We start from the raw sequence: 25,205 nt of genomic DNA, 5'->3' as shown, positions 1-25,205 counted from the left end.
CTCGGCAGTGTGGCCTTCAAGTGATTAATGTAAAGTTTGTGAATTTAGCCTCTGCCCCGATGGCCCAAGCTAGCCTGATCTTGTCAGACCTCGGAAGCTAAGCAGGGTCGGCCCTGGTTAGTACTTCGATGGGAGACCAACGAGGGAAGTCCAGGGGCAGGGGATGGCAAATTACCTTTGAATGTCTCACTTGCCTTGAAAACCCTACTGGGCGGCTGTCACTCTGCTGGAACTCGAAAGCACTTTCTACCACCACCATCTGCTGAAAGTCCATAGTAGGAAATATTATTGGGGCTCAGGTCTCCCCCACCCTCAATCCTGTTGTTGTGTCTGCCTAAGTTTCCTACTACCTCCAGAGGAGGGCAACAGAGATGGTGAAGGGTCTGGAGACCAAGTCCTATGAGGAAAGGTTGAAGGAGCTGGGTATGTTTAGTCTGCAGAAGAGGGGATATGATAACCATCTTCAAGTACTTGAAGGGCTGTCATATAGAGGAGAATGCCGTGTTGTTTTCTGTTGCCCCGGAAGGTCGGACCAGAAACAACGGGTTGAAATTAAATCAAAAGAGTTTCTGTCTAGACGGTTAGAGATGTTCCTTAGTGGAATAGGCTTCCTCGGGAGGTGGTGAGCTCTCCTTCCCTGGAGGTTTTTAAGCAGAGGTTAGATGGCCATCTGTCAACAATGCTGATTCTATGACCTTAGGCAGATGTTGAGAAGGAGGGCATCTTGGTCATCTTCTGGGCATGGAGTAGGGGTTACTGGGGTGTGGGAGGGAGGTAGTTGTGAATTTCCTGCATTGTGCAGGGGGTTGGGCTAGATGACCCTGCTGGTCCCTTCCAACTCTATGATTTTAAGATACTTTCCGCAAGACAAGAGTCCAGTAGCACCTTAAAGACTAACAAAAATATCTTCTGGTAGGGTATGAGCTTTCGTGAGCCACAGCTCACTTCTTCAGATACAGCTAGAATGTGAATCCATCTGTCTTTAAGTAGAGGAGAGTGAATTCAGACAAGCATTAGTATGTAAATGTTAACAGTATGTAAATGTGAATAGCAGGCGTGATGGGAGTAGGTGTGGTATGCAGAAGAATGTGATGTCCAGGGGAGAGATGGGTGTGGAGAAATCAGCATTGGTAATGAGCCATGAATGCATTCTAGCTGTATCTGAAGAAGTGAGCTGTGGCTCACGAAAGCTCATACCCTACCAGAAAATATTTTTGTTAGTCTTTAAGGTGCTACTGGACTCTTGCTCTTTTCTACTACTGCAGACAGACTAACACGGCTACCCACTGTGAATTTTCCACGAGACAGTTCAGGTCTGTCTCTTGCCTTGCTCTAGTCATATTGCCTTGAATGCCCGATGTGAGTTTTACTGTCCTCCCTGTGCGCTTGGCCTGCTCACTGCTTCCTAGCCGAGGGAATTCATGTTACATGCACATTTCTCTTTCCCTCTTCGGCTGTTGCTGGCCTATTTGGTTTATTCATTCCCCCCACCCCACACACACACACACCCTTGCTCATATGAGCTGCAGCCGCCACCAGACGAGGCAGACGGACTGGTTCTGCTTTTGCTGCCCGGGGCGGCTCCCCCTGCCAGAAACCCGCCAGCGTTGTCAGCAACAGATGGGGAAAAGATGGCAGGTTCCCAGCTCTCAGTTCCCCGCCGAGGGCAAAGAGAGGGTGTGAGTGGCGCCGGCTTTAGCGGCAGTGCCAGGCAAGTGCTGACAAACTCTCCTGGGGCCTCTTGGGGGCCCGGCTGGCGGGGACGGCTTGGAGAGGCACACCTGTGCCAGGCAAGGTGGTGCCAGGGGAGCTTGCTGTAAGCGGAGAACTGCCAGGGAGAACTGTCTCCAGCAAATGTCGCCCTCTGCAGTTTAGGCTTTAGCCTTCATGCAGTCTAGCCAGCCCTTGGCAGTCCTGTTTCCATGTTTGCAGTTCAAGGGAAGAGCTCAGGAGAAGGTCACGGCCAAAGAAATCTAAAAATCCAGGAAACCTCTTTTCTGGGGTTCATGCAGGAGAGCTTCCTGGTGCCCTTAACCTTCCTCTGGTACGTTTTTGAAAAAATTGGCATGTGTATGAACACCTGGTTTCTTCCCTTGAAGCACCCCCCACACACACACACACCTAAGGGCACAGGAAGGGAGGTTAATCTTTTGGCAGGCTTCCTGAACCTCACCGGGAGATTCTCTCCATAGATTTCCCCCTCCTGTTTTCCATTCTGCCTGAGCAAGCGGCCTTACTTGCCGTTGGATTGGCACAAGGGGGCTTCCCTCGATGGGAACTTCTCACTGCCCTGGGAAACCTTGCAAATTAGGTTTCTTGACACCAGTGCCATTTCCAGTGTCCCTTTTTGCCTCTCCCCCTGTGCGAGAGGGCATCCCGGCCTCATGCCAGAAGGCCTGGGCCCGCCAGCAGCACATGAGACCCCAGAAAACTGACTGTGATGTTTTTATCCACACTGCTGACTGATCTAACTGTCGGGTCTTTCCAAGTTGCAAAACAATCTTGATGTAAGGGCCTGATAGAATTCTACCTACTACTGCATTTTTATCTTTCCTAACTCGTGGGGAGGGTCCTTGCCTACATTTGGTGCTTTGGGGGTGGGTTACCTGTTTCTAGGAATGGGATGGGTATGTGTCACATGATCCCTTCCAGTGAAGCCGATTACTCAATTTATGTTGTCCACCACCTTTGTTATAGAGAATGCACAACTTCACAGGCTTCACATCAGCTTGGAGTTCTGCTGTCCTCATCTAGTTTTGTTTTAAGTTCTTACCCATTTGAAAAAGAATTCTGTGTAACCAAAAGGTGTGTTTCCAGGATTTTGGCTCTGAGTTGTGCAGCCTTTTTGTGTTCAGTGAGACTTACACATGTGCCTGCAAAACTGACTCTCTCCTTGTAAACTGTCCGGGCCTCCTCGGTCAAAGGGTGCTCTGTTCGCAGTGTCCCCGCACCAAAAGCCAAGTGGCTTCACATGAACACATGAAGCTGCCTGATACTGAATCAGACCCTTGGTCCATCGAAGTCAGTCTTGTCTACTCAGACCGGCAGCGGCTCTCCAGGGTCTCAGGCTGAGTGAGGTCTTTCACATCACCTACCTGCCTAGTCCCTTTAACTAGAGATGCCAGGGATTGAACCTGGGACCTTCTGCATGCCAAGCAGATGCTCTGCCATTGAGCCCCGGCCCCTCTCAGTGGCGTTCCTGTCCTTCGGCGCTTCCTTTGCAGGGAGGTCAGCAGTTTCCTCACTGCTTGCCTTTCAGTGCCTGGCCAAAACACATCCATTTTAGCGAGACATTTGAAAGACTGATGTTTTTAGGGGCTGATGGTTAGTTGCAATGGTTTTTAATGTTTTATTATATTGTAAACAACTTTCCGAGTTTGCCAGCCTTGAAAATAAATTCAGTAAAGCAATAAATAAATACCTGTTCTAGCAAGATCCAGAAGTTGGAAAGGTTCAGACACTTTTGGGACAGGCTAGCTCTTGAAACTGGCAAGAGGAAATCATTTCCAGGCTTCAGGGGATGAACGCTGAGTAGTATTGAGGGTTCAGGAAGCAAATGCTGCAGCGTAGCACAGTCAGAACTGCAGCCTTAAAGAGGACTGGCTCTCTCTTTCAGAGTGACATCACAGGGCAAAATCACAAGCCCTGTTTGTTGTGGGCTTCTTTTTCAGCCGAGGCTCCTGTGCAACTCCTCTCAACATCTAGGGAAAGCCTCACCAGTTGGATCCCTGCCTGTCATTGTGCCATTAAAGGCACCGGCAGCCTGCTAAGGGAGATAAAAAGGTGGCAGCTCTACAGAGACCGCCAGTCGGAGGGCCTGAAAGGAGTTGCTGGCACAGGAAGCGTGAGTGGGAGGAGTGAAGTCATCTGGCAAAGGATGGGACTTGCAGCCTCTGCAGGTGGTTTTTGGCAGGATGCCCAAACAGGAAGTCCTGCCCCTTTGTGCAGGCCACCTCTCCCCATGCAGCAAGTACGAGGTGTAAACTGAAGGCAGAACAATTCTGCCTCTGGTGAGGCTTGGCTCCGGGATGCCGCTTTTTGGCGAAAGGTGAGTTTGCAGGGGAGCTCGCTCGATCCCGTCCACTTTAGGCCTCTGGGTGGCTTCTTTTCACTTGTGAAGACATGCACTGCCTTTGCCTCGAAAGGAGGAGGTTGGAGGGATCCCATGCAGAGCGGGAGAGCTTTTTGGGAAAAGGTGATGGTGGTGGTCAGTTTCTTTCTCTTGAACCCCAGAGAGGAAGACACTCTGCATATGCTCAGGAGTGCTCTTTTCCAGGGCTTGAGAGGTCAGCCATCCATACTCATCCTTGTACCTTGGGCTTAAAGCTTGCCAGAAGCATTAGTTGGCTTCGTCAGTCCTTCTCTTGTCTTTGACCCAGGTTGCTCCTGCAGTTTAGTTTATGTTGGATAAGAAGGGTGAACCGTTGGGGGCGTTGATTCAAGGTGAAATGGCAGCAAAGCGATCTGGAGGGGGAGGAGGAGAGGGCGAGGAAAGGCCTGGCCTGAGATCCAGCAAGTAATCCGGGGGCCCTCCCAGCGAGCTCTCAAAATGTTTTGGGTGAACACACATAAATGGTGTATTCTCCGGACAAACCACGATGCCCTGTCAGAACAAAGAGCCCAGCCTCGTCCGGAAAGGCACCTTGCCTGTTTGTTTTGTGCTCTCTCTGTGTGTTCAAGTAGAAAGGTCGAGGGTGGGGTGTGGTTTTCCTGGAAGAGCATCTGTTTGCATGGCGGTTGCGGGCAGGTTGATGAAGAGTCGGCGTCTGTTGGGCCAAAACAAAAGGCGGGGCGGCGGTGGGTGGGTTGGAGCTGTGAACTAATTGACTGTTTGGAGAGGGGGAACACGGAGGGGCAGCCATGGTGGATCTTTCCGGGTGCCCGCAGGGAGCAGGCGAAGCCACAGTGATCAGTCCCACGCTGATCCCACGGCCACTGCCACCTGTCGGGTATAGATTGACAAAGAACCACCTCAGGATGAAGTCATGCATACTCGGGGGATTGCAGACATAGGGTGTGCTTGGGTAATGCATCTGTCTCCTTTTAGAATCGCATTACAGAGGCGCCCGTCTTGGAAGGTGCTGCAGTAGGGTAAATTTTCCCAAAGCGGCTGAGTTTACAAGATCAAAGCAAAGTGCCTTCCAAGGAAGCGAAGCTCATGCTTGGCAAGACCTCCGCTAATTTTGCAAGGGAATTAAGGTGACTTTGCTGTACCTGGGCTGCCCCTTCAATCTGCTCCGAGCCCTCTCCGGCAGCTAAGATTTAGCAAGGTTTTCGCTTGTTTGCTAGCGTGTGATCACCTACTGGAGGCGGGGCGTGTATGTGTGCGCGCACAGCACATATAAATGCTGAGTTCACAAATAGATGAGAAGAGGAGATTCAGGCTCTGGGTATATAGGCTTAACCAACCTCTGCTTGCTCTTGCTGAAAACTGGGCCACACAATGTAGTCAGAGGGATACCCAGCTGGTGTTAGGAGCCTGTCATATCACAAGTCTAAGCGGGGGTGGGATGTATCCATCCTGATGACACGGGAGTGCACCTGGATGGACCCTAGGTCAGAATTGTCACAAGCAGTGGAGAACTCACCCCAGCTAGCCCTTGGCTATTTTTGGCTGCCGGAAGGGGCTTGCCAAAGGCATGGCTTGCCAAGCCAAATATGACCCACCAGCTTCATATCATGGCTTATCGGGCAGTAGCCACACACACAAACACACACGCACATGCACAGCAGTTTTACAGGTGATGGAAACTTGTCTGTCGAGCCCTTAGTAGTTTGGCTGGTGGGCTGCGTTTGGCCAAGTGCAGTGGTTCTCAAAATGTGGGACAGCCCCCCACCTTGGGGGGGCAGCGTGGTGTAGTGGTTAAGAGCGGTGGTTTGGAGCGGTGGACTCTGATCTGGAGAACCGGGTTTGATTCCCCATTCCTACACATGAGCAGCGGAGGCTAATCTGGTGAACTGGATTTGTTTCCCCACTCCTACACACGAAGCCAGCTGGGTGCCCTTGGCCTAGTCACAGTTCTCTCAGCCCCACCTACCTCACAGGGTGTCTGTTGTGGGGAGGGGAAGGGAAGGTGATTGTAGGCCAGTTTGATTCTGCCTTAAGTGGTAGAGAAAGTCGGCATATAAAAACCAACTTCTCCTCCTTCCTCTTCTTTTTCCTCTTCTCCTTCCTCCTCCTCCTCTCTCACCTTGCTGGCCAAAAGATGGTTGTGTTGCGTGTTCCCTGGCAGAGGTTGCTCACTACTCCACATTGGGCTTGTGGAAGCTTCTCTGCCTTTGAAAAACAATGTGGGCTCCAGTGCTGCTTTGTTCCCCACGTGCGGTTTCACTGTGTGTTGTTTCCAAGTTGTCCTAGTCGGCGTTTCGGCAAATGCCAGAGTTGGAACAGAGCCTTGCATATCTTTGCATGCAGCAGCGGGCAGTACGTCCACAACTGTGCCGCAAGGATAGCTGCACGTGTGGTGTGGAACAGGCAGCAGCTGCCTGCATTGGGGGGTGGCAGAAAATACAATACATTTAGAAGGGTTGGGGAGAAACTATCAAAGTATGAGAAACACGGGGACATAAGTTGTGCCTGCCAGTCCTAAGTACAAGACCAAGTTACTTGTGCTTCAGCCCTCTTGTCAAGCCAGCTGGAGGCTCTGTCAAGCCTTTGGGCCATCCAGACCTACTGGAGCATCCATGATTCTCGAGGGAAGGTTCTGTTTGTCTCTTCTTCCACCCCTTGCAGATGGGGGGGTGAGGGGGGGGAAGGGCAGCCCAGGTCAAAGTCTCTTTCTTGTATTGTAACCAGACTCTCTGAGCATGACTTCCCAGGCCACTAGAAAGGAGGAAAGGACAGGAAATAAAGACATCTTCTGTCAGTTCAGTGTCTCTTGGTAACCACAAAGCTCTTAGCACTTTTATTTATTTATTTGTTTGTTTATTTTTTTGCTCTTAGATTTCCTTTTCCACTGTATATCACTGTTTAGCTGAAACAACAAGCCAACTGCTTGCTTGTGTCTTGGCATGGTGCATCATGTTGCAGGCAGTCGCTTTCACACACACACACACACACACACCGAATAATGCGCTTTCAATCCACTTTCAGTGTACTTTGCAACTAGATTTGACTATGTGAAATGACAAAATCCACTGGCAGGGGGGCACTGAAGGGCACTGAAAGTGGATTGAAAGTGCATTATGCAGGATGTGTGATTTTAGAAGGTCTGATGACTTTCTAGTCCCTGGAGAACTGATGGTTTTAAGGTCCTGTATCCACTGTGGCATTAGTGATTGTGTTTTGCAGAGCTGAGCCAGTTTTCCATGTGGCTGATGAAGAGATATGTGTAACTCAAAAACTTGCATCCTTTTTACCAGCCAGCCCAAAAGTGAGACACCTCTTCAGATCGTGCAAGGGGAGCTGTGGCGTATGAGGGGCTGGCTCTGCGGTATTAAGTGCCTCTGTAACTACTCCGTGATTCATGCTGCATTATCAGTTTTCAGTGCAAGTAAACTAGTGCTTTGACTGTACATTGTGTTGTACGATAGAGAAGATGCTTCTTTTTTGAAAAAGATATTCTACCCAGCCTGTAGCTTGCTGAAACCCAAAGAGGTCAATGTCGGCTCCACTGTGGTTTGCCCTCTTGACAGTGGAAAATTCTCATTCTGAGTGGCAGAATTTGCAGTACTAGAGCTACTTCCAACAATGAACTAATTATAAACTGTTAATGCAAATGCATCCTGAGATAGAACCTGGGATTCGGGCTTCACTGTAGTTTGGGTTCAGTTCCAGAATCTTTTCTGTGTACCAGAGCTAAGTTCTGGAATGTGTGAAGCCATGTTAAAGCGAATGTCTCGGAGAATGCCCAGAATGCTTTTTCCTTACTACTGAGGCAACACAACTTTGCTCTCTTGTGTCAAAGATTGGATGGAGGGTGGGGGGCGGGCAGAACTTCCCGTGAGAAGAGAAAAGTGCTCTTGGAAGTACCCAGTGCCTGCACTTTACAGTGAAACTCCACCTCTGTTGAGAGACCCATTCTTTCTGTCTGTTTAGAAAGCATCGCCTGACTCCCAGCTCCTAGCCTAAACTGATCTCCTTGCATTCTTCCTGGGTGGCTTAATTGAATGGGCATGATTCGATTAGCCCGCAGAGCACTCTCGCGTCCGCCTTTTGGAGGTGGGCGTAGATTGAATCTTGTTTCTTGGGAGAGGCAACGGGGCCGAGCTTGTGCGGTTGCCCTATCAGGGGAGCGAGAGAGCAAGCCCTGGAGCCTTAAGCAGTTAAGTGCTGTTCCTGTCTGAGATAACATTGCAGGGGAAAGAGCTTCTGTTGACAGAGGAGGAGGAGGAGAGCAGGCCAGGCCAGGACTAGAAGGAAGGGAAGCTGGCAGGCTGGCTTTCAAAGGGGAGGAAAAGCTTCCGTGCTAAGCTGTTCTGGGACTAAGAAAGAAAGAAAGAAAGAAAGAAAGAAAGAAAGAAAGAAAGAAAGAAAGAAAGAAAGAAAGAAAGAAAGAGAAAGAAAGAAAGGAAAAGATGTGGAACGAGGAGTTGTTTCTTTGCTGCACCCAGAGAGTAAATGAGAGAAGCTAGGTAAGAATGCCTTTATATTGGAATCGGGTTGTAATGCTTAACAAGGAGGAATTTGGAATTCCACAAAGAGAGTGCAGGATCAACTGTTTAATTCCAGTACATGTACACTAGAGAGGAATTCTTAGAGATTAGGCTGCTGTCTGTCTCTGGCCTTTGCGTCTAGGCTTAAAGCCTTAGTCAGTGTTGGCGAATTGGCCTGTTGGGATCTGGATATGGTCAGGTTGGGTGACAAAGTGGAGCCTTGACATGCATGGGGAGATGGCCAAGTTCTGCAGCCCACAGCTGTTTGTGTCATAATCTTTTGTGACCTTTGTGCCTCCACACTGCTGTCTTGCACTGTGTATATCAAGGACCTCGGCTGAGAGGCTGCTGTGTACACGTTGAAAAGACATTGCCCCAGGAAAAATCTCAAATTGGCCACAGCGAGTAGCAAAGTTACATTCCACCAGTGGGGAAAATGTGCAAACTAGGGGCCTGGTTATGTTTTTGCTTGCAAAATATGGTGTTTTCTTCATTTGTTTATCATTTTTAATTGCCATGGCATTGGATAAGGGCGGTGGAAAGAAAGTTGAACATGCTGGAAGCTTGGAAGGGAAGAAGGTATCGGTCGCAGGGAAAAAGAAGAGTGATCTGTTAGTGGGCTAGGGGAATCTATGTGAGAGTCAGGTGTTGAGCACAGAAATCCCACCTGTTGCTTACTCCACTGGGAGTTCCACCTGATAGCAACACCTTTAATTTTCATCATTGAGAACAAAGCCTGCTCTAAGGGACCTGCTAGATTTTGCATTACAAGCCTCACTCCAGATTTTGCCCTGTGGTTGTTGCTCTGTGGATCTCTCAACACTCATTTTAGTGCTAGCTTGAGTTCGCCTCTTAAATTCCCTTTTCTCTGTTTCCCTCCTCTGTGCTTTGTTCCTTCCTTTCCATGGGCATCTTTCAAACCGGGCTGCCTCTTGCACATAGTGCCAGCACTGCCAATCCCAGAATGATTTCTGCAGCTGGAGGACTGTTAAGATAAGGCTTATCTGATAGAAGAGCTTGTTCCTGCATGGGGCGGGGGTAAGAAGGATCTCCCTTGATCGTAAAGGGAAATGATTCAAATCCAAGTTGGCCTGGGTTGGTGTCTTTCAAGAGGTTGCTTGATCTTGTCGAGTCCAGCTGCTTCTGCGGTGAAACATAGCCACAGGGTAGCATCATATGGCCTGGGTAGAGAATTAGATGAGCAAATGAAACCCGATTGCCTGATTTGGGAACTAAATGGCCAAACCAGTCTCTGGTTTGGTTTAAATACAGCTCTGGGGAAGACAGCATAAATATGTGATTTGCTGTAGTCTTGGGCAGACATATGATAAACTTGCTTCAAGTGGGGGCTTTTGCCTAAGGCAAGGACTCTGCGTTCTAATAGCGAGGGAGCTGTGCCATAAACCTTGCATGGCTTGATGTAGAAGGGGTGGGTTATTCTGATGCAATTGCATAGAATGGGCGGTGGTAAACAGGCTTGTGCACACATAAAGAAGGGGCTTCCCAGATTATGAAACTCTGACAGTGATTCTTCCTCACCAAACGTGGGGATTTCCCCGCCCCCCCAAAAAAGGAAAGTGGGATTTTTGGAAAACGCCAAAAATACGGAGCTTTCTCTTTGAGGGGAAAATGGATTTAATTGGACAATAGCAGCACGAGCATTACATTACATTGTGGGAGATAATGCGTCCAGTGCCTGGGAATTCTCTGTAAAGGTAATGGTGGTTCCTCTTGTACAACAAATAATCCCACAGTATGCTCAGCCTGTAACTTGTGACGCAAGCAATGTTCTGCTTGTCTGTTTCTCCTCAGGCAGAATGCTTTGGGGATGGGGCTGCTTTGCATCCAGACTGGCGAGCACGCTGGCGGCAGCAGAGAGAATGGATGTATTATGAAGTGTCTTGAGCTTGCGAGGATCAGCTGAATGTCATATGCTGTCTGCCCTCTGCATGAGTGCGTGCGCATGAGCGTGCAAATGGGGATTGGGAAAATGCTGGGCATCCCCTTAGGGGAAGGCATGTTCTCAAGAAGAGTTGGAATATTTCTTCTTTGCAGGGGCAAGAGACCCCGGGTGCCCAAGGCTTGGGGGCGTCCTGTATTTGTTCACAAACATTTCTTTCTCTAGTAATGAAAAATTACCGAGAAGGGGTGATTAGGGGATTCGGGCCTGTAGCTGAATTGGGGGGGTCCTGCTGAGCTCAACGTTCGAAGGTGTAATTATCCCCAAGGGGGGGTTGTCAAGGGGAAAGGAGGCTGGATTTGGCGCTTGAACAGGGACCAGCGGAAAATTTGCTGGGGCTATTAACTGGTAATTATAGAGCACCAAAGTAGCAGGCCCAGAGTCTGGTGTCTGCAAAGAACTGGAGATGAAAGGCAGCAACGGTAATTACGGAATCCGCAGGAGGCAGGCAGAGCACTGATAAGTAATGCTTCTTGAGCCGTTTATTGGGCTTTTGGGGATGGGCTGCAGGGGGAGGGGACACAGATACCATATTTAACAGAGTAGAAGAACCGTGCATTTTATGTGCATTTTCAGAGGCTATGTGTGGCATCAAATCATTCTTCTAGGCCTTTGTTGAAGGGTGAAGCCACGGAAGAGCCTCTGTGAATGTGCAGTCCTGGAGCAGCTCTAGGAAAATGAAGAGGGAGATGAGTTAGAGCGGTTCCTCAGTGGAACAGGCTTCCTCGGGAGGTGGTAAGCTCTCCTTCCCTGGAGGTTTTTAAGAAGAGCTTAGATGGCCATCTGTCAGCAATGCTGATTCTGTGACCTTGAGCAGATGATGAGAGGGAGGGCATCTTGGCCATTTCTGGGCCAAGTAGGGGTCACTGGGAGTGTGCAGGGGGAGATAGTTGTGAATTTCCTGCATTGTGCAGGGGGTTGGACTAGATGACCCTGGTGGTCCCTTCCAACTCTGTGATTCTATGGGGAGCAAAAGTATTATACCTTCATACCTTTGGTCTCCTTGATACTTGCTGGAATGGAGGGGATAAGTGGTTTGAAAGTCCCTTATCAAGACATTTTTGCAGCTACAGTCCTGTAAGAAATGGTTAAGATGGGTGTATTGGGGGGGTCAGTCTATCATCACAAGGTTCTACATTTGTGGCAGAACATTCTCTCAAGGGCTGTCTTGGCCCACTCTCACAGAACTTTGTGCAGCAAAAGGCTCACACAAGTGCACACATACAACTGTGGCTTCTCCCTCCCTGCCCTCATCCATTACTTATCTGCATGGTGCATCATGTTGCAGGCAGTTGATTTCACTCACTCACTCACTCACACTCACACTCACACACACACACTCACACACACACACACACACACACTGAATAATGCACTTTCAATTCCCAGCTGTTCTTGTAATGGATTTGTATGAGCTTCTCATGTAGACAGGAGGCCCAGTCGGTGAGTGAGTGCCCAACTTAATAAGTGCTGGCTTAATGAGAGTAGAAGGGAAAGCCCAGGACCAAGTTCAGGGCTTCCCAAGGGCACAGAGGCAGAGGTGGGGAAAGGCTAGGTCTTCCACTACAGCAGGAGACACCCATACCAGCCTCAGGTGGTAGTGGGATATGCAGCGGCAAACAGCCACAGAGGTGGGGGGGGAGGAGTGGCAGGGACGAATTTCCCATCCCTTCCGAATGGTGATGCTCCAGAGTGTGGCTTCAATTCCCAGTGGCTGGGCTAGTCAAATGGGTGCCTCTTTCCAGCTGAAAAGAGCAAGAGCACCTCTGCCAGAAATTTTGTTAGTCTTTAGGGTACCACTGGACTCTTTCTCTTTTCTACTGCTCTTGACAGACTAACAAGGCTACCCATTGTCATCTCTTTCCACATGTACAGTGTCTGTTCTTACAGAGCAGAGTTTCACCCTCTGCTCTCCCTAGCTTTTCCAGCATCAGTTGAAATGCCCTCTATCTGCTGCCACTCCCTGATGCTTCAGTAAAAGCACGTTTGGATCAGAAACCTAGCCACCATGAGGTTGTGCACTCTGGGGGGTGGGGAGGACTGCTCCTTTCAGAGCATCCAGTCCCACCTGTGGAAGGGGGGCATAAATGCATGTGCTGCTAAAGCATCTGTCTAGAATCACCTGGACCCCTTTTGTGAAACATGCCTGGGGACCAACAGAACTGTTGTATGCTCTGCACACCTGAAATAAATTGTGGGTGAAGGTAATCCAACAGTGTGCCAAAACAAAAGCTGAAACCTGTGACCTGTCTGCATTAATGCAAGTTAAGCACTTGTACAGATATTTGCTTATTTTGCATAATTTATTCCACTTCTGCTAGCTGTGTAGAAGAGAGCCAGCATGGTGTAGTGGTTATGAGTGGTGGACTCTAATCTGGACTCTAATTTGATTCCTCAGTCTTCCACATGAGCGGCAGACTCTAATCTGGTGAACCTGGTTGGTTTCCCCACTCCTACACATGAAGCCAGCTGGGTGACCTTGGGCTGGTCACAGTTCTCTGTGAACTCTCTCAACCCCACCTACCTCACAAGGTGTCTGCTGTGGGGATTGTAAGCCAGTTTGAGACTCCTTAAAGGTAGAGAAAATCGGGGTATAAAAAAACCCAACTCTTCTTCTAGAAGGGAGAAAGCCTGACTAGGGGAGTGAATCCCACCCACTAAATGCAGGAAAGTCCTGTTCAGACCCCTTTCCTGGTTTCTGGGATTTCCTTAGGCATAGTTCCAAATTGATAGTCATAGTTCAGATTAGAAACTTGATTTCAAGTTTAGGGGCTAGAAACTTGATTTTGTTTCAACGTGAAAGCTGTAATTCACGGGAATTCTGTGCCTAATGCCTAAACTTTGTATTTGTGTTGTGTGAGCCCCGTGGCACAGAGTAGTAAGCTGCAGTACTGCAGTCAAAGCTCTGCTTTCGACCTGAGGTAGCCATCTCAAGGCTGACTCAGCCTTTTATCCTTCCAAGGTCAGTAAAATGAGTACCTAGTTTGCTGCGAGTAAAGTGTAGACGACTGGGGAAGGCAATGGCAAACCACCCTGAAAATATAGTCTGCGTTGTAAACATCATGATGTGATATCACCCCGTGGGCCAGTAATGACCCAGTGCTTGCACAGGGGACCTTTCGCATTACCTGTGTGAGCATTGGGGTGGGGGGATAAACATTATTCATTTGGAAGAATGTGGTGTCTCTGTTTAGTGGGGTGACAGGCCTTCAGCGAAGAGGAAAGGCAGGTTAGTTTAATTAATTAATAATCAAATGGGCATCTGAGGATAGGAAAGAGCAGCCAAACTAACAAAGGGCTAGAATCCCTCCTGCCTCCAGTATGCAGTTTCTCTACTGCACCGGACCACAGAAAGATGGCTCTGTATCCCAAAGCTTTTTAAGGCAGCTGGGCATGGCTTGCTGTCCTGAAAATAGACAGAAAGGAGGAACTTGAATGTGAGTGATGAATGTTAATATCTGCTCACCCTCTTCCCTGTGGTTGTGGGAGTGGTGTGTGTCAGGGCTCCGTGCCATGATGATTTGGCCCATTTCAGCAAATTTGTTCACATGGCCTTTCTCAAGAAGGATGGGTTGCCGGGGCAATGCAAGACCTTCCCAGGCTGTAAGATCACTGCGTCTTTGGAAATGCCATAAAGCAACTGCTATGTGCCATTGGCAGTCTTGCCACTGAGAAGGAAGTATTGAGAAGATCGCATGAACATTCTGCCTTCAGAAAATGAAAATAAGCTGGGTGGAGAATCGGCCGTGTTTCCAATCTGCCGCGAGAATTGAAGCCACCCTGTAGCTGAGCCCATTTGGGTGTGAGAGAACCAGCGTGGTGTAGTGGTTAAGAGCGGAGGTATGGAGCGGTGGACTCTGATCTAGAGAATCAGGTTCGATTTCCCACTCCTCCACATGAGCGGTGGATGCTAATCTGGTGAACCAGGTTGGTTTCCCCACTCCTACACATGAAGCCAATTGAGTGACCTTGGGCTAGTCACACTCTCAGCTCCACCTACCTCACAGGGTGTCTGTTGTGGGGAGGGGAAGGGAAGGTGATTGTAAGCCGGTTTGATCCTGCTTTAAGTGGTAGAGAAAGTCCTCCTCTTCTTTTTGGTCTGGGGTGTGGTAAGCGCCCCATCAGCTATCCCTCAGGCCTCCGTCCCTATGCTCCCTTCCGCTGCAGTTCCATACCAGGGGGATTCTGCATACCACCTCCCTGCATACAACTTACCCTGTAATACATACTGAAGAGTGATTCTAATTTTAGCTGTGCTAATGAAGCTGCTCATTTGAAATTCTATTTTAAGTGACCCCACATCAGCAGTGCAACTTTCAAAGGCGGGAGCCTGTGGCTCTTGATGGCTGGGGTGGCAGGTACTGAAGGAGTTCACACAACAGGATGGTTTGCTTGCAGCGTTGTTGGGGGTGGGGAGAGGGAGTCAACACTGGTAACCTGGAACTGTGAAGTTCTAAGCAGACCAGGTAAGTCCAGCTCTAGGGATTCTCCAGGTCTTGGGCTGCATTGGAGATACTGAAGGTGAGGGATTTGGAGGGACTTGTGGAACAGAGAGGGTGCTAAAAATGTTGGAAGAAGAGATAGGTATTGTCAGAGAGACCCTGTGGAAGACAACTAGCCATTTTTAATATGATATGGGATGAGAAGGTGTCAGGATAGGCCATTAAGCATTGGCTTGTGTGCTAAGATTGCATCCTGTTCAGTTGACAGTTCACTGGGGAAGGGCTGTGGCTCAGTGGTAGAGCATCTGCTTGGCATGCAGAAGGTCCCAGGTTCAATCCCCAGCATCTCCAGTTAAAGGGACCACGCAGTAGGTGATGTGAAAGACCTCCACCTGAGACCCTGGAGAGCCACTGCCGGTCTGAGTAGTCAGTACTGACTTTGATGGACCAATGGTCTGATTCAGTAGAAGGCAGCTTCATGTGTTCATGTGACTGAAGAGGTGGGGTTGCCATGTATTTTATGCAGCCAAAATAGAGCAGTCCAGCTTACAGGGCTCAGTTTGTCCTGAGCAGTCAGTGCAGGAGTCTCTCACGGGGCAAACATTTTCTGCTCCTTCTCAGAATGTTTTCCAGAGTTTGATTCCCTTCCCCCTTAACAGGGGTGGGTGGGTGGTTCCATTGGTTGCAGGAGGTAACTTGCTCTCTTGGGAGTGGTCTGTCGTCCTGATGGACCCTTTCTCTTTTTTCTTCTGCCCCAGCACTTGAGTGTGAGGAAAGGTGGTCCTCGTTACAGGCCAGGGTCAACAGCGGGTGAAGCCAGCTTGCTTCCCTTTAACCTGACCATTTGGCTGAGCATTCACGCATGCTGCTCATGGTAATTCTTCCTGGCTCCATGCCAGCTAGTGGGGGAAACACATCCACTCGATAATCCACTGTTGGTGCACATCCTTTTTCCTCTGCTGCTTTTGCTGGTGGTGCAGAGACCGTGGAAGGGTCACCCTCCCAGATCAATGCAAGCTCAGACATGCTCGGTGGAGGGCCAGCTTGAGACGGGCACAGGAATGCCTGCATCTTGCAGATGAGTTGGGGCCGTGTCCTCAGAGATGCCGCTGTAGGCCTGCATGGCAGCTTTCTTGCTGTGGGCAGTTGCTGCATGGTCGGGTCAAGGGATCTCTTTCTTCCGGGGGTGGCAGAGAGCTCGGTAGTAAAATCTTTTTATGGCTGAGAACCATTCAAGGTCTAGCCAGGACCATATACTATACACATTTTTTAAAACAGATTTGAATTTTTGAATTTTTCTCAAACGATGCAAATTTTCCAGTATTTGCTTATACCGTATAATCTTGTTTCCAAAATTTCTGTGTGAAGACTGAGGTACGGACTGTCAGCACTTTGATTTCCTTAACTGTTTTTCAAGGGGAGATTCCTATAGATTCCTATGCCACTGTGGCATTTGATTCATTGTTATTTTGTTTCCTTGGAGGTGTGTTTTCTGAAAAGGTTAGGGCTTTGTGCACAGGCAGATTGTTCCTGGTAACGCTACTCTCACTGGATGGCAAAAAGACTCTTGCCTCGGGCTGAGATCCTGAAAATTGCTCTTCTAAGCTTAAGGTTGCTTTTTCTTTTTGGATCCTTTTAGTCAGATGAGAAAAGGGGAGGGGAGTCCTTTCTTCTCCCTGTCTGAGCCAAGCTCAGAAGCCAGAGAAGGTATCTGTCTGCTAGAAAAGATGGACACACTGCAAGTTTCCATCTTGCTGAAAGTGTCTGCAAATGTAGCCATTCAGATCTTCTAGTTCCTACTTACATCCTGTACATGACTTCCCCCTCTTGCATTCAGGGTCCAGCTGAAAGACTCACAAGGCCACCAGCAGTGAGGCAGGAGAATTACGCTATACCTGGCCTGCTAGTGTTTTGTTGTGCCCAAATGTTTGTCAATACTGACATTTTCCCTCTTCCTCTCCGATCTGAGCACATGGAACACAGCCTAGATAGATGAATAAGGCTTTTAAATGATCATGACATTACTCCAGGTTGCCTGAATCTGCCCAAATTGATGGTCCTATGAGAGTGTCTGGGGCCGTTTATGCTTGGTAATTAGCAGCGTGTTCCAGGCTGAAGTGCCCCACATTTTTTTTTCTTTTCTTCATGCTGAACTGTCATTCCAGCCTCACTGTGAAGCCGGCACATATCTGCTTCACATTTCTTAAGAGCCCCTTTAAAGCGACCTTTTGTATTTGCTCCGCCCCTGCATGGAAGCATTTACTGACGGAACCATGAAAAATCACAGCCAAGGCTTAGCTATGCAAATGACCATTGCTAATGGCTATGCAAACGAAGGGGCAGGGGGGTGGGGGTGGGGTTTGTTTGACTTTCTCTTCTTGCATCAGGACCGTGAATAGTCATTTTAAAGGGCAGATTTAAAAAAGCAACTTTGAGCGAGCATCAAAATCGGCCCTGCATAAATGGCCTGTGTGTGACCAAGAGAAACCTTGGGGAGGGAGTAGGCAAGGATTTGTTGGTGGTAGAATGACAGGCCTGTTTCTATTTTGTTCCCCGTTGCCCTCATTTTGCTCTGCCCTGCCTTGTCCTAGAGGGAAGTGTGCTTCTAACTAACGTATTTGCTTGTGCAGCATTTCTTGGGCAAGGGGGTGGAGAATCTTGCAGGTGTGGAGAGGTGATGCTCTGTCCTGTATTAGCTCTGCAGAAAGAGGAGCACATGTGTGTGACTTGTCTCTTAGAGAAGGGTTTAGGATAAGTGGCTCTGATCATCTCAGATTTGCCCTTTTCCTTCTAGTTATACAGAGCCAAATGCAGAAAGCAGCAGCAGCAGATTTGCTTGTCTGGGTAATGTTGCTTTTCCTACAGTAGAGTAGTGGGAATCTTGCCCTGGCCGAATCGAGAGATTGTACGGTACCCTAGATGTCATATGGATGAGCCTGGGCAGGACTAATAACTCTCCTACCATTCCTGTTCCACTTTCCTCCCTCCTTTTCTGTATAGCTGCCCTTTGCCTTCAATTAAACGGGGCCTGACGTTATTACTGCTCATATTGAGCTACATTTTCCTAGCTGCCCTTATGAAGCAATTGGGGGCCCCTGGTAGGTACTTGCTAAGGGGTCTGGGTAGTAAAAATGGTGGTCTCTCCCCTTGCCCTGGTCCCATTCAAGCCGTTAACCCCTGCTTGTGTCTTCAATGCCAAGTTTGACTCTGGGATGACATGACTGACTCCTTCTCTCCCAGTGACATGGATTCTTCTTTTCATTGTTTCAGGCATGAGCCATGAGCCAAAGTCACCTTCTCTAGGAATGCTTTCAACAGCGACCCGGACCACCGCCACCGTCAGCCCCCTGACCCCTTCTCCTCTCAATGGCTCCCTTGTGCCCAGTGGCAGCCCGGCAGCCAACAGCAATTTGTCAGTCCAGTCCGCGCCCTCTTCCAGCTTTGCTGCCGCCCTGCGCAAGCTTGCCAAACAGGCTGAGGAACCCAGAGGTAAGAGTGAGGGAGGAGGTGGGCATCCGGCCCCTTGACCCTGAAGCAGAGGGGATGCCACGGGGAGGTGCTAAGGAGGGACACAGCAGCAAACAGGGAGGGGTCCTGGCTCTGGAGTTCAGTGGCTCAGCGCCTTGGATTATCTGACTTGGACTACTAACACGCCTCCCCCCCCCCGTGAACCCAATTTTAAGTTTGTTTTCCTGTCTTTTATGACTCTCATAAGCCTTAATTCTTCTTCCCTTTTAAAAATAAATACATATTACATAATTTATATGCAAAAACGAATAGCGGAACACACAATGCACCTAAAATGCTAAAAACCCAAAAGTTGTCCATTGAGAAGTGCAGCTTAAAGATAATTAAAAGAGCGCCACAATCCAGATTTGATGAGAGTCCAGAACCAGAAAGAACGCTAATCTGACAAAAATGTATACATCAAGAAAAATGAACACGTTCATGCATGCAAGCCAAGTGGGTTTTGCACATGCATTATAAAGTGTCATGCATTTTAACTTGCCATTTCAGTTGGACACTGTTTTTTGTTAAAATCATGTATTTAAACCAGTCAGAATGCTCTGGGTTACTAGCCCCTCCCATCCAGAATGTAAATCCGTTTTGCTCCCTGATCTGCTAATGACTGATATTTTTTCATGACACTAGCCACACAAGATGAGCTTTCAGATAGCTGTCAGAATGGCTTCTGCTAAACTAACAGCAAAGAGAGCTGGATATTAGGTATTTCCCCACTCAGACGCTTGGAACTCCAAGCCCTTCCACAGACGTATTCTCCTCCTCTTTCACAAAGCCCTGTGGCTTTTTCCAGTGTTTGTCAAAACGTACAAATGACATAATCCCTGCCCGGAGGATTAGGAGAGTCAAGAGTTGACAATGGTCAAGACATGGGTGGGGAAAAAATGGGTCAAAGATTGTCAAGTGAGGAATTGAAATCAAGCTGGGAGATTCAGTTTGCAGTAAGGAAGGAAGAAAATGCTTTTGCTCAAGGAGTTGACCTTGTGGGTGGATTTGTCAGATGAAGGTGCAGTGGGTTGATAAATGGAGGCAGAGAGAGAGGCTGGCCCAGATATCAAGCACTGTGGCTTCATTCTGTTATCAGAGGTTTCGGCTCCTTCTTTTCAAGTTCTGTTGTCTCTGTTCCCCATTTTAGGGCAAGTCTCCAGACTGGTAGTTTTTCATGTTATCTTTTTCAGAAAACCACCCACCAAAAGGTGGCATCATTCACATCCTGTCCTGTGATATGGTGCTGTTTGTGCCCACTTCTTTAGCCCCCCCCTCGCCTACAAAAGCTTGCCCTTCATTAGATAAAGCACAATGGGTTTTCCTCCTACCTTTATGGTTTCCAAAGCCTGTTTTCTGTCTTTTGTATCTGAACGGGAGAGGGATTTAGCTGCATCTTAATGCTGGAAGAAGGTAAAGGTTTAAGGGTCTCAATCCCCAGATAAGTGCTGGGAAATGCCTGACATGCTTTTTGTGAAAGAGGGGAGGATGAGCAGAACAGGCCTGGGGCTTGGCATTCTGCAAGCGCCAAACCTACTGGGTAATGGCCTGGTAGCTCCTGTGGTCAGCCTGCTTCTGTCCACGGCCAACCCCGACACCCTCCCTTCTTCTTTCCGCTAAAGCGCTCGTTTTATTTTTAGCTGTCGGATTTTGTTCTCCCCCTGCCGCTTGACGGGCTAATGTCTTTCCTCAGCATTGTGTCTCGAGGGGGCAGTTTAAAAATTCAATTCAGACAGAGTAATCCAAATGCCATATCATTTGCCGTACCCTGAGAGAAAGTCTGGAGCGAGAACGAGCGCGGGAAAGAATCCGTCCTTTTCTCCTGCAAATAGGGCTCATCGCCGCTGCCATGCTTCATTGAAATTTTATTTTTCCTAAGGCTCCTAAATGTGTTCTTTCACCATCCGACGCTCCCCCGCTAAATAACAAAGTCAGCGGCTGCTGGGTGCCAGTATGGTGAAATGCACATCTGAATATTTTTTCTCTTTAATGGGCTATTTAACAGGAGCCCGGCTGAAGGCGAGCGCCTCGGAGCCAGCAGGAGGAGGTGGAGGTAGGAATTAGTGGAGCAGCAGAAGGAGGCCTGGTTGTAGCAGAAGAGGAGGGTGGGATGGGGGGATGGCGGGCTTTTTGCTAGCGCAGACAGGAACAGCAAGGCGTACCAAGCCCTGGGCTTTATTTCCTTTTCACTGAAATGATTGCCTGCCTTGCATCTGTAAGCCCTGACAGCAAAGGCTGTCCAACTGCTCTGAGAAGAGGCAGGAAAGAAGCAGTCCCACGTTAGAGAGGACTGTTTGAACCTGAGCTTGGATTTCTGGGGTGCAAATTTAAGATAATTTAATACAGCTTCAAGTGCATTTGACAAAGCAGGCTCTGGCTCGGGGACGTTTCTGCCACAATAAATAAATCCATTAGTCTGTCAGGCGCCACAAGACTGTTCGCTATTTTAACACCATTTGGCTAGATTTGAGTCCAGTAGCACCTCAGAGACCAACAAGAACACATGAACACATGAAACTGCCTTCTACTGAATCAGACCCTTGGTCCATCAAAGTCAGTATTGTCTACTCCTACCGGCAGTGGCTCTCCAGGGTCTCAGGCAGAGATCTTTCACATCACCTCCTTGCCTGGTCCCTTTAACTGGAGATGCCAGGGATTGAACCTGGGACCTTCTGCATGCCAAGCAGATGCTCTGCCACTGAGCCAGTGGAGTATGAGCTTTTGAGAGTCAAAGCTCTCTTCATCAGACACGTCTTGTCTCTGATGAAGGGAACTTTGACTTTCAAAGCTCATACCCCAAAAATCTTGTTGGTCTCTAAGGTGCTACTAGACTCGAATCTAGCTGTTCTACTGTAGACCAACACAGCTACCCTTTGAAACTATTAACACAGTTTACTTATCACTTATTGCTCTCATTAACAACACTGTTGTGCTCAAAAAGTAGTAAAAAAACCCTTGGATGTCCAACTTGGGTGTATAATCGGCGCGTGCATAACAGCGGCAAAGCATGCCTTTAAAAGAAGGGACAAGTAGTGGTCCTTAAGGAGAGCCAGCGTGGCATAGTGGTTAAGAGCAGCAGACTCTAATCTGGAGAACCGGGTTCTATTCCCCATTCCTACACATGAAGCATGCTGGGTGACCTTGTGCTAGTCACAGTTTCAGAATTCTCTCAGGCTCACCTACCTCAAAAGGTACCTGTTTTATGGGGGGGGGGGGTGCAGGGAAGGCAATTGCCAGTCACTTTGAGACTCCTGACAGTAGAGAAAAGCAGAGAATAAAAACCAACTCTTCTTCTTCTCTTCCATAATCAAAGCTGGCAAAAGGCACTCTGCTGCAGAGGAGATTTGCATTTTTGTCAGCAGTCCCATATTTAAAAGCGTGTGCGTGCACACACACTGCTGAAAACCTGCTCACTCCATGAGTGCAACCCCAACCAGAACAGAGAGACCCTTCACACCCCAACTGTCCTTGTTACCAGCCAATACCTCACTCTTATCTGGATTGAGTTTCAGTTTATTGGCCCTCATCCAGCCCATTACTGGTTCTAGACAATGGTTCAGGATATCCACTGATCTACCTGACTCTAGTGAAAGGGGGGTGGGAATAGAGTTGTGTCTTATTTGCATATTGATGACAACTCTCCCAGTGCTTGTATGTACTAAAGAACATATTGGGTACAGAAAAAGTTATCAGTGGGACCTAGTTTTTCCAGTGCTATGGGGCCAAGCAGCTGTCACCACCTTCTGGAACAAGCCATCAAGATAAGTACAGAATGACCAGAGCATGGTGTCCCTGACATCTGTTCAGTTGGCTGGCTGAGCTGAATGACATACTTCAAGAGGTCCAGAAGAATCTACAGGATCTTACTTCCCCTCTCTGTTCCTTTATACAAATTGTTAGTCTGGGTAGCCTGGACAATCTCATTCCCAAAACTGGGTCAGATGCCAGATTGAAATGGATCTAGATAGTCCATTCCCAGAATGCTTGGAGCTGTACCACCATCACTCACTTGAGCACTTTGCTGAAAAGAGGGCTATTTATAACTGAACTATAATTGTTTAAATGTTGAGGATCCAAGGTGGGCTTCCTAAAAATAGGTCTCACAACTGCCTTCTTCAAGATGGTTGGAACCACTTCCTCTTTTCTGTGAAGGCTTGATCCTCCTGCAGCTGTTGCCAGTTAGACGTTTTGATTACTATATCCTGAGGGTTTGCCTTTCCTAAAGATTCAGTAGCTAAGAGTTGGCTTGTGTGTGTGTGTGTGTATGTATGTATGTGTTATATACCGTCAAATCGCTTCTGACTCACGACGACCCTATGAATCGTTGTCCACCAAAATGTCCTATCGTTAGCAGCCTTGCTCAGGTCTTATAAACTGGGGGCCTTGCTCAGGTCTTACAAACTATTTCATGCTGGGTCTTCCTCTTTTCCTGCTGCCTTTCTTAGCATGATTGTCTTTCCGGTGACTCTTGTCTTCTCATAACGTAACCAAAGGACGATAGCCTCAGTTTGGTCATTTTAGCTTCTAGGGAGAGTTCAGGCTTGATTTGATCTAGAACCCACTGATTTGTCTTTTTGCCGGTCCGCAGTATCCATAAAACTTTTCTCCAACCCCACATTACAAAGGAATGTACTTTCTTCCTGTCAGCATTTTTCATTGTCCAATTTCACACCCATACATAATAATAGGGAATGTTATGGCATGAATTAACATGATCATGGTTGCCAGTGACACATCCTTACATTTAAGAATCTTTTCTAGCTCCTTCATGGCTGCCCTTCTCGGTCTCACTTTCCTGATTTCATGGTTCACTCTCCCTTTTGTTGATGATGGAGCCAAGGAATAGAAAGTCTTGAACAATTTCGATTTTCTCATTGTCAACCTTGTGTGTGTGTAAAGTGCCATCAAGTCGCAGCCGACTTATGGCGACCCCTTTTGGGGTTTTCATGGCAAGAGACTAACAGAGGTGGTTTGCCAGTGCCTTCCTCTGCACAGCAGCCCTGGTATTCCTTGGTGGTCTCCCATTCAAATACTAACCAGGGCTGACCCTGCTTAGCTTCTGAGATCTGAGGAGATCAGGCTAGCCTGGGCCATCCAGGTCAGGATTGTCAACCTTACAGTTAAGTAATTCCCCAGTAGTCATTACTTCTGTTTTCTTGATGTTCAGCTGTAGTCCTGCTTTGGCACTTTCTTCTTTAACTTTCACCAGTAGTCGTTTCAAATCTTCACTATTTTCTGCCAGTAATGTGATATCATTGGCATATCTCAAATTGTTAATGTTCTTCCCCCCAATTTTCACTCCTCCTCAATCTAATCTAATCCAGTTTTCCTTGTGATATGTTCTGCATATAGATTGAATAGATAGGGAGATAAAATACATTTTTGTTGGACACCGTTGCCAGTTGGAAACCATTCTGTTCCTCCATATTCTGTCCTAACAGTAGCTTCTTGCCCAGAGTACAGGTCGCGCATCAAAACAATGAGATGCTGTGGCGCACCCATGTCCTTTAAAACCAGCCATAGCTTTACACGATCCACACAGTCAAAGGATTTGCTGTAATCTATGAAACACAAGCTATTTTTTTTCTGAAATTCTCTCATGTGCTCCAGAAAGGAAGGAGAAGATTGGTTCCTTACTGAGTTCCTAGGGAACCATAGCTTGCATCTGTATACATGAAGCTGCCTTTACTGAATCAGACCCTTGGTCCATCAAAGTCAGTATTGTCGACTCTGACCGGCAGCGGCTCTCCAGGGTCTCAGGCAGAGGGTCTTTCACCTCTGCCTGAGATGCCAGGGATTGAACCTGGGACCTTCTGCATGCCAAGCAGATGCTCTACCACTGAGCCACAGCCCCTCCTCGAGATGCCAGCAGTTTCACTCAAGGCCTTTTCCTCCACATTTGATGCTACAGCTTGTATGAGTAGGACCACCAGGAAGCAGATGGCTCCCTGACCCCATCACAGATCCACCATGAGCTTGGCTGTGATGAGTTCTGGAAAAAGTTTTGGCACAGAGCAGCTCATGGTAGCTGCTTTGTTATTCTGCCATGTTTGTTCCTTTCAGAAAGTATTTTCTTTAAACTGAAGTTTAAGTGTTGCACAGTAATTGTCTAAATTGGAGCAGAGGCGAGTGAATTGATTAAGACTGGCTACATGTCGGTGTTGGTGCGTGCATGCAGGTGAGCAAGCTTGTATTCCTCGGTGGGCAAATAGCTGTGTTCAGCATCCAGGGAACAACTTGGAAGCTTCCAGGAACAAAATAATTACTGGCTAGGTGGGTTGCTGCTGCCAGTCTTATTGAGAAAGAAGGACAGAATAGTTCAAAACAGTTCGTACATTTCTCATGCGGAAGATGTCAGGACTTAAGCCTGCGTGGAAACTGAACCCTCTGATTTGGAAGGCCCTCCTCTTAACCCCAGCTCTGGGCTTACTCCTAAGTAAAGGAAATGCACTCTTTTATTGATGCCTCAACATGTCCAGGGTTGCAGCCTGGTTCTGGGCACTCAGTCCAGGAAAGTGGTGCAGGTTGCAGAGAAAAGACACGGAGCGTTTTGAGGAGCTCGGATAAATTAAGGGTAAAACAGGCCAGTCTAATAAGGCACTAAAATGTTCTGAGCAGAGAGCAGAGCGAAAAGAGGCAGAGAATGTATTATTGTGGTGGAAATTGCCCATCCTTTCTGCAGAGGACGTTAATCACCGAAG

General features: G+C 48.1%; 1 protein-coding gene across 5 annotated transcripts in view; it reads left to right on the top strand.

The window, feature by feature from the left end:
• Window positions 1–25,205, top strand: part of GSE1 (Gse1 coiled-coil protein) — a 252,033-nt gene that overhangs the window by 190,942 nt on the left and 35,886 nt on the right. For 4 of the 5 annotated variants that reach the window (XM_056862203.1, XM_056862200.1, XM_056862199.1 and 1 more), the window contains exon 2: window positions 18,268–18,486. The exons of the other annotated variant lie outside the window; for it this stretch is intronic. In XM_056862203.1, the coding sequence (XP_056718181.1) occupies window positions 18,270–18,486 (217 nt within the window). In that variant the 5' untranslated portion in view covers window positions 18,268–18,269. The remainder of the gene's footprint in view (window positions 1–18,267; window positions 18,487–25,205) is intronic. 5 annotated transcript variants of the gene reach the window in all.

Source organism: Euleptes europaea, chromosome 17 (assembly GCF_029931775.1).
Source record: "Euleptes europaea isolate rEulEur1 chromosome 17, rEulEur1.hap1, whole genome shotgun sequence".
Classification (NCBI taxonomy): Eukaryota; Metazoa; Chordata; class Lepidosauria; order Squamata; family Sphaerodactylidae; genus Euleptes; species Euleptes europaea.
This window is presented reverse-complemented; position numbering and strand designations above follow the sequence as displayed.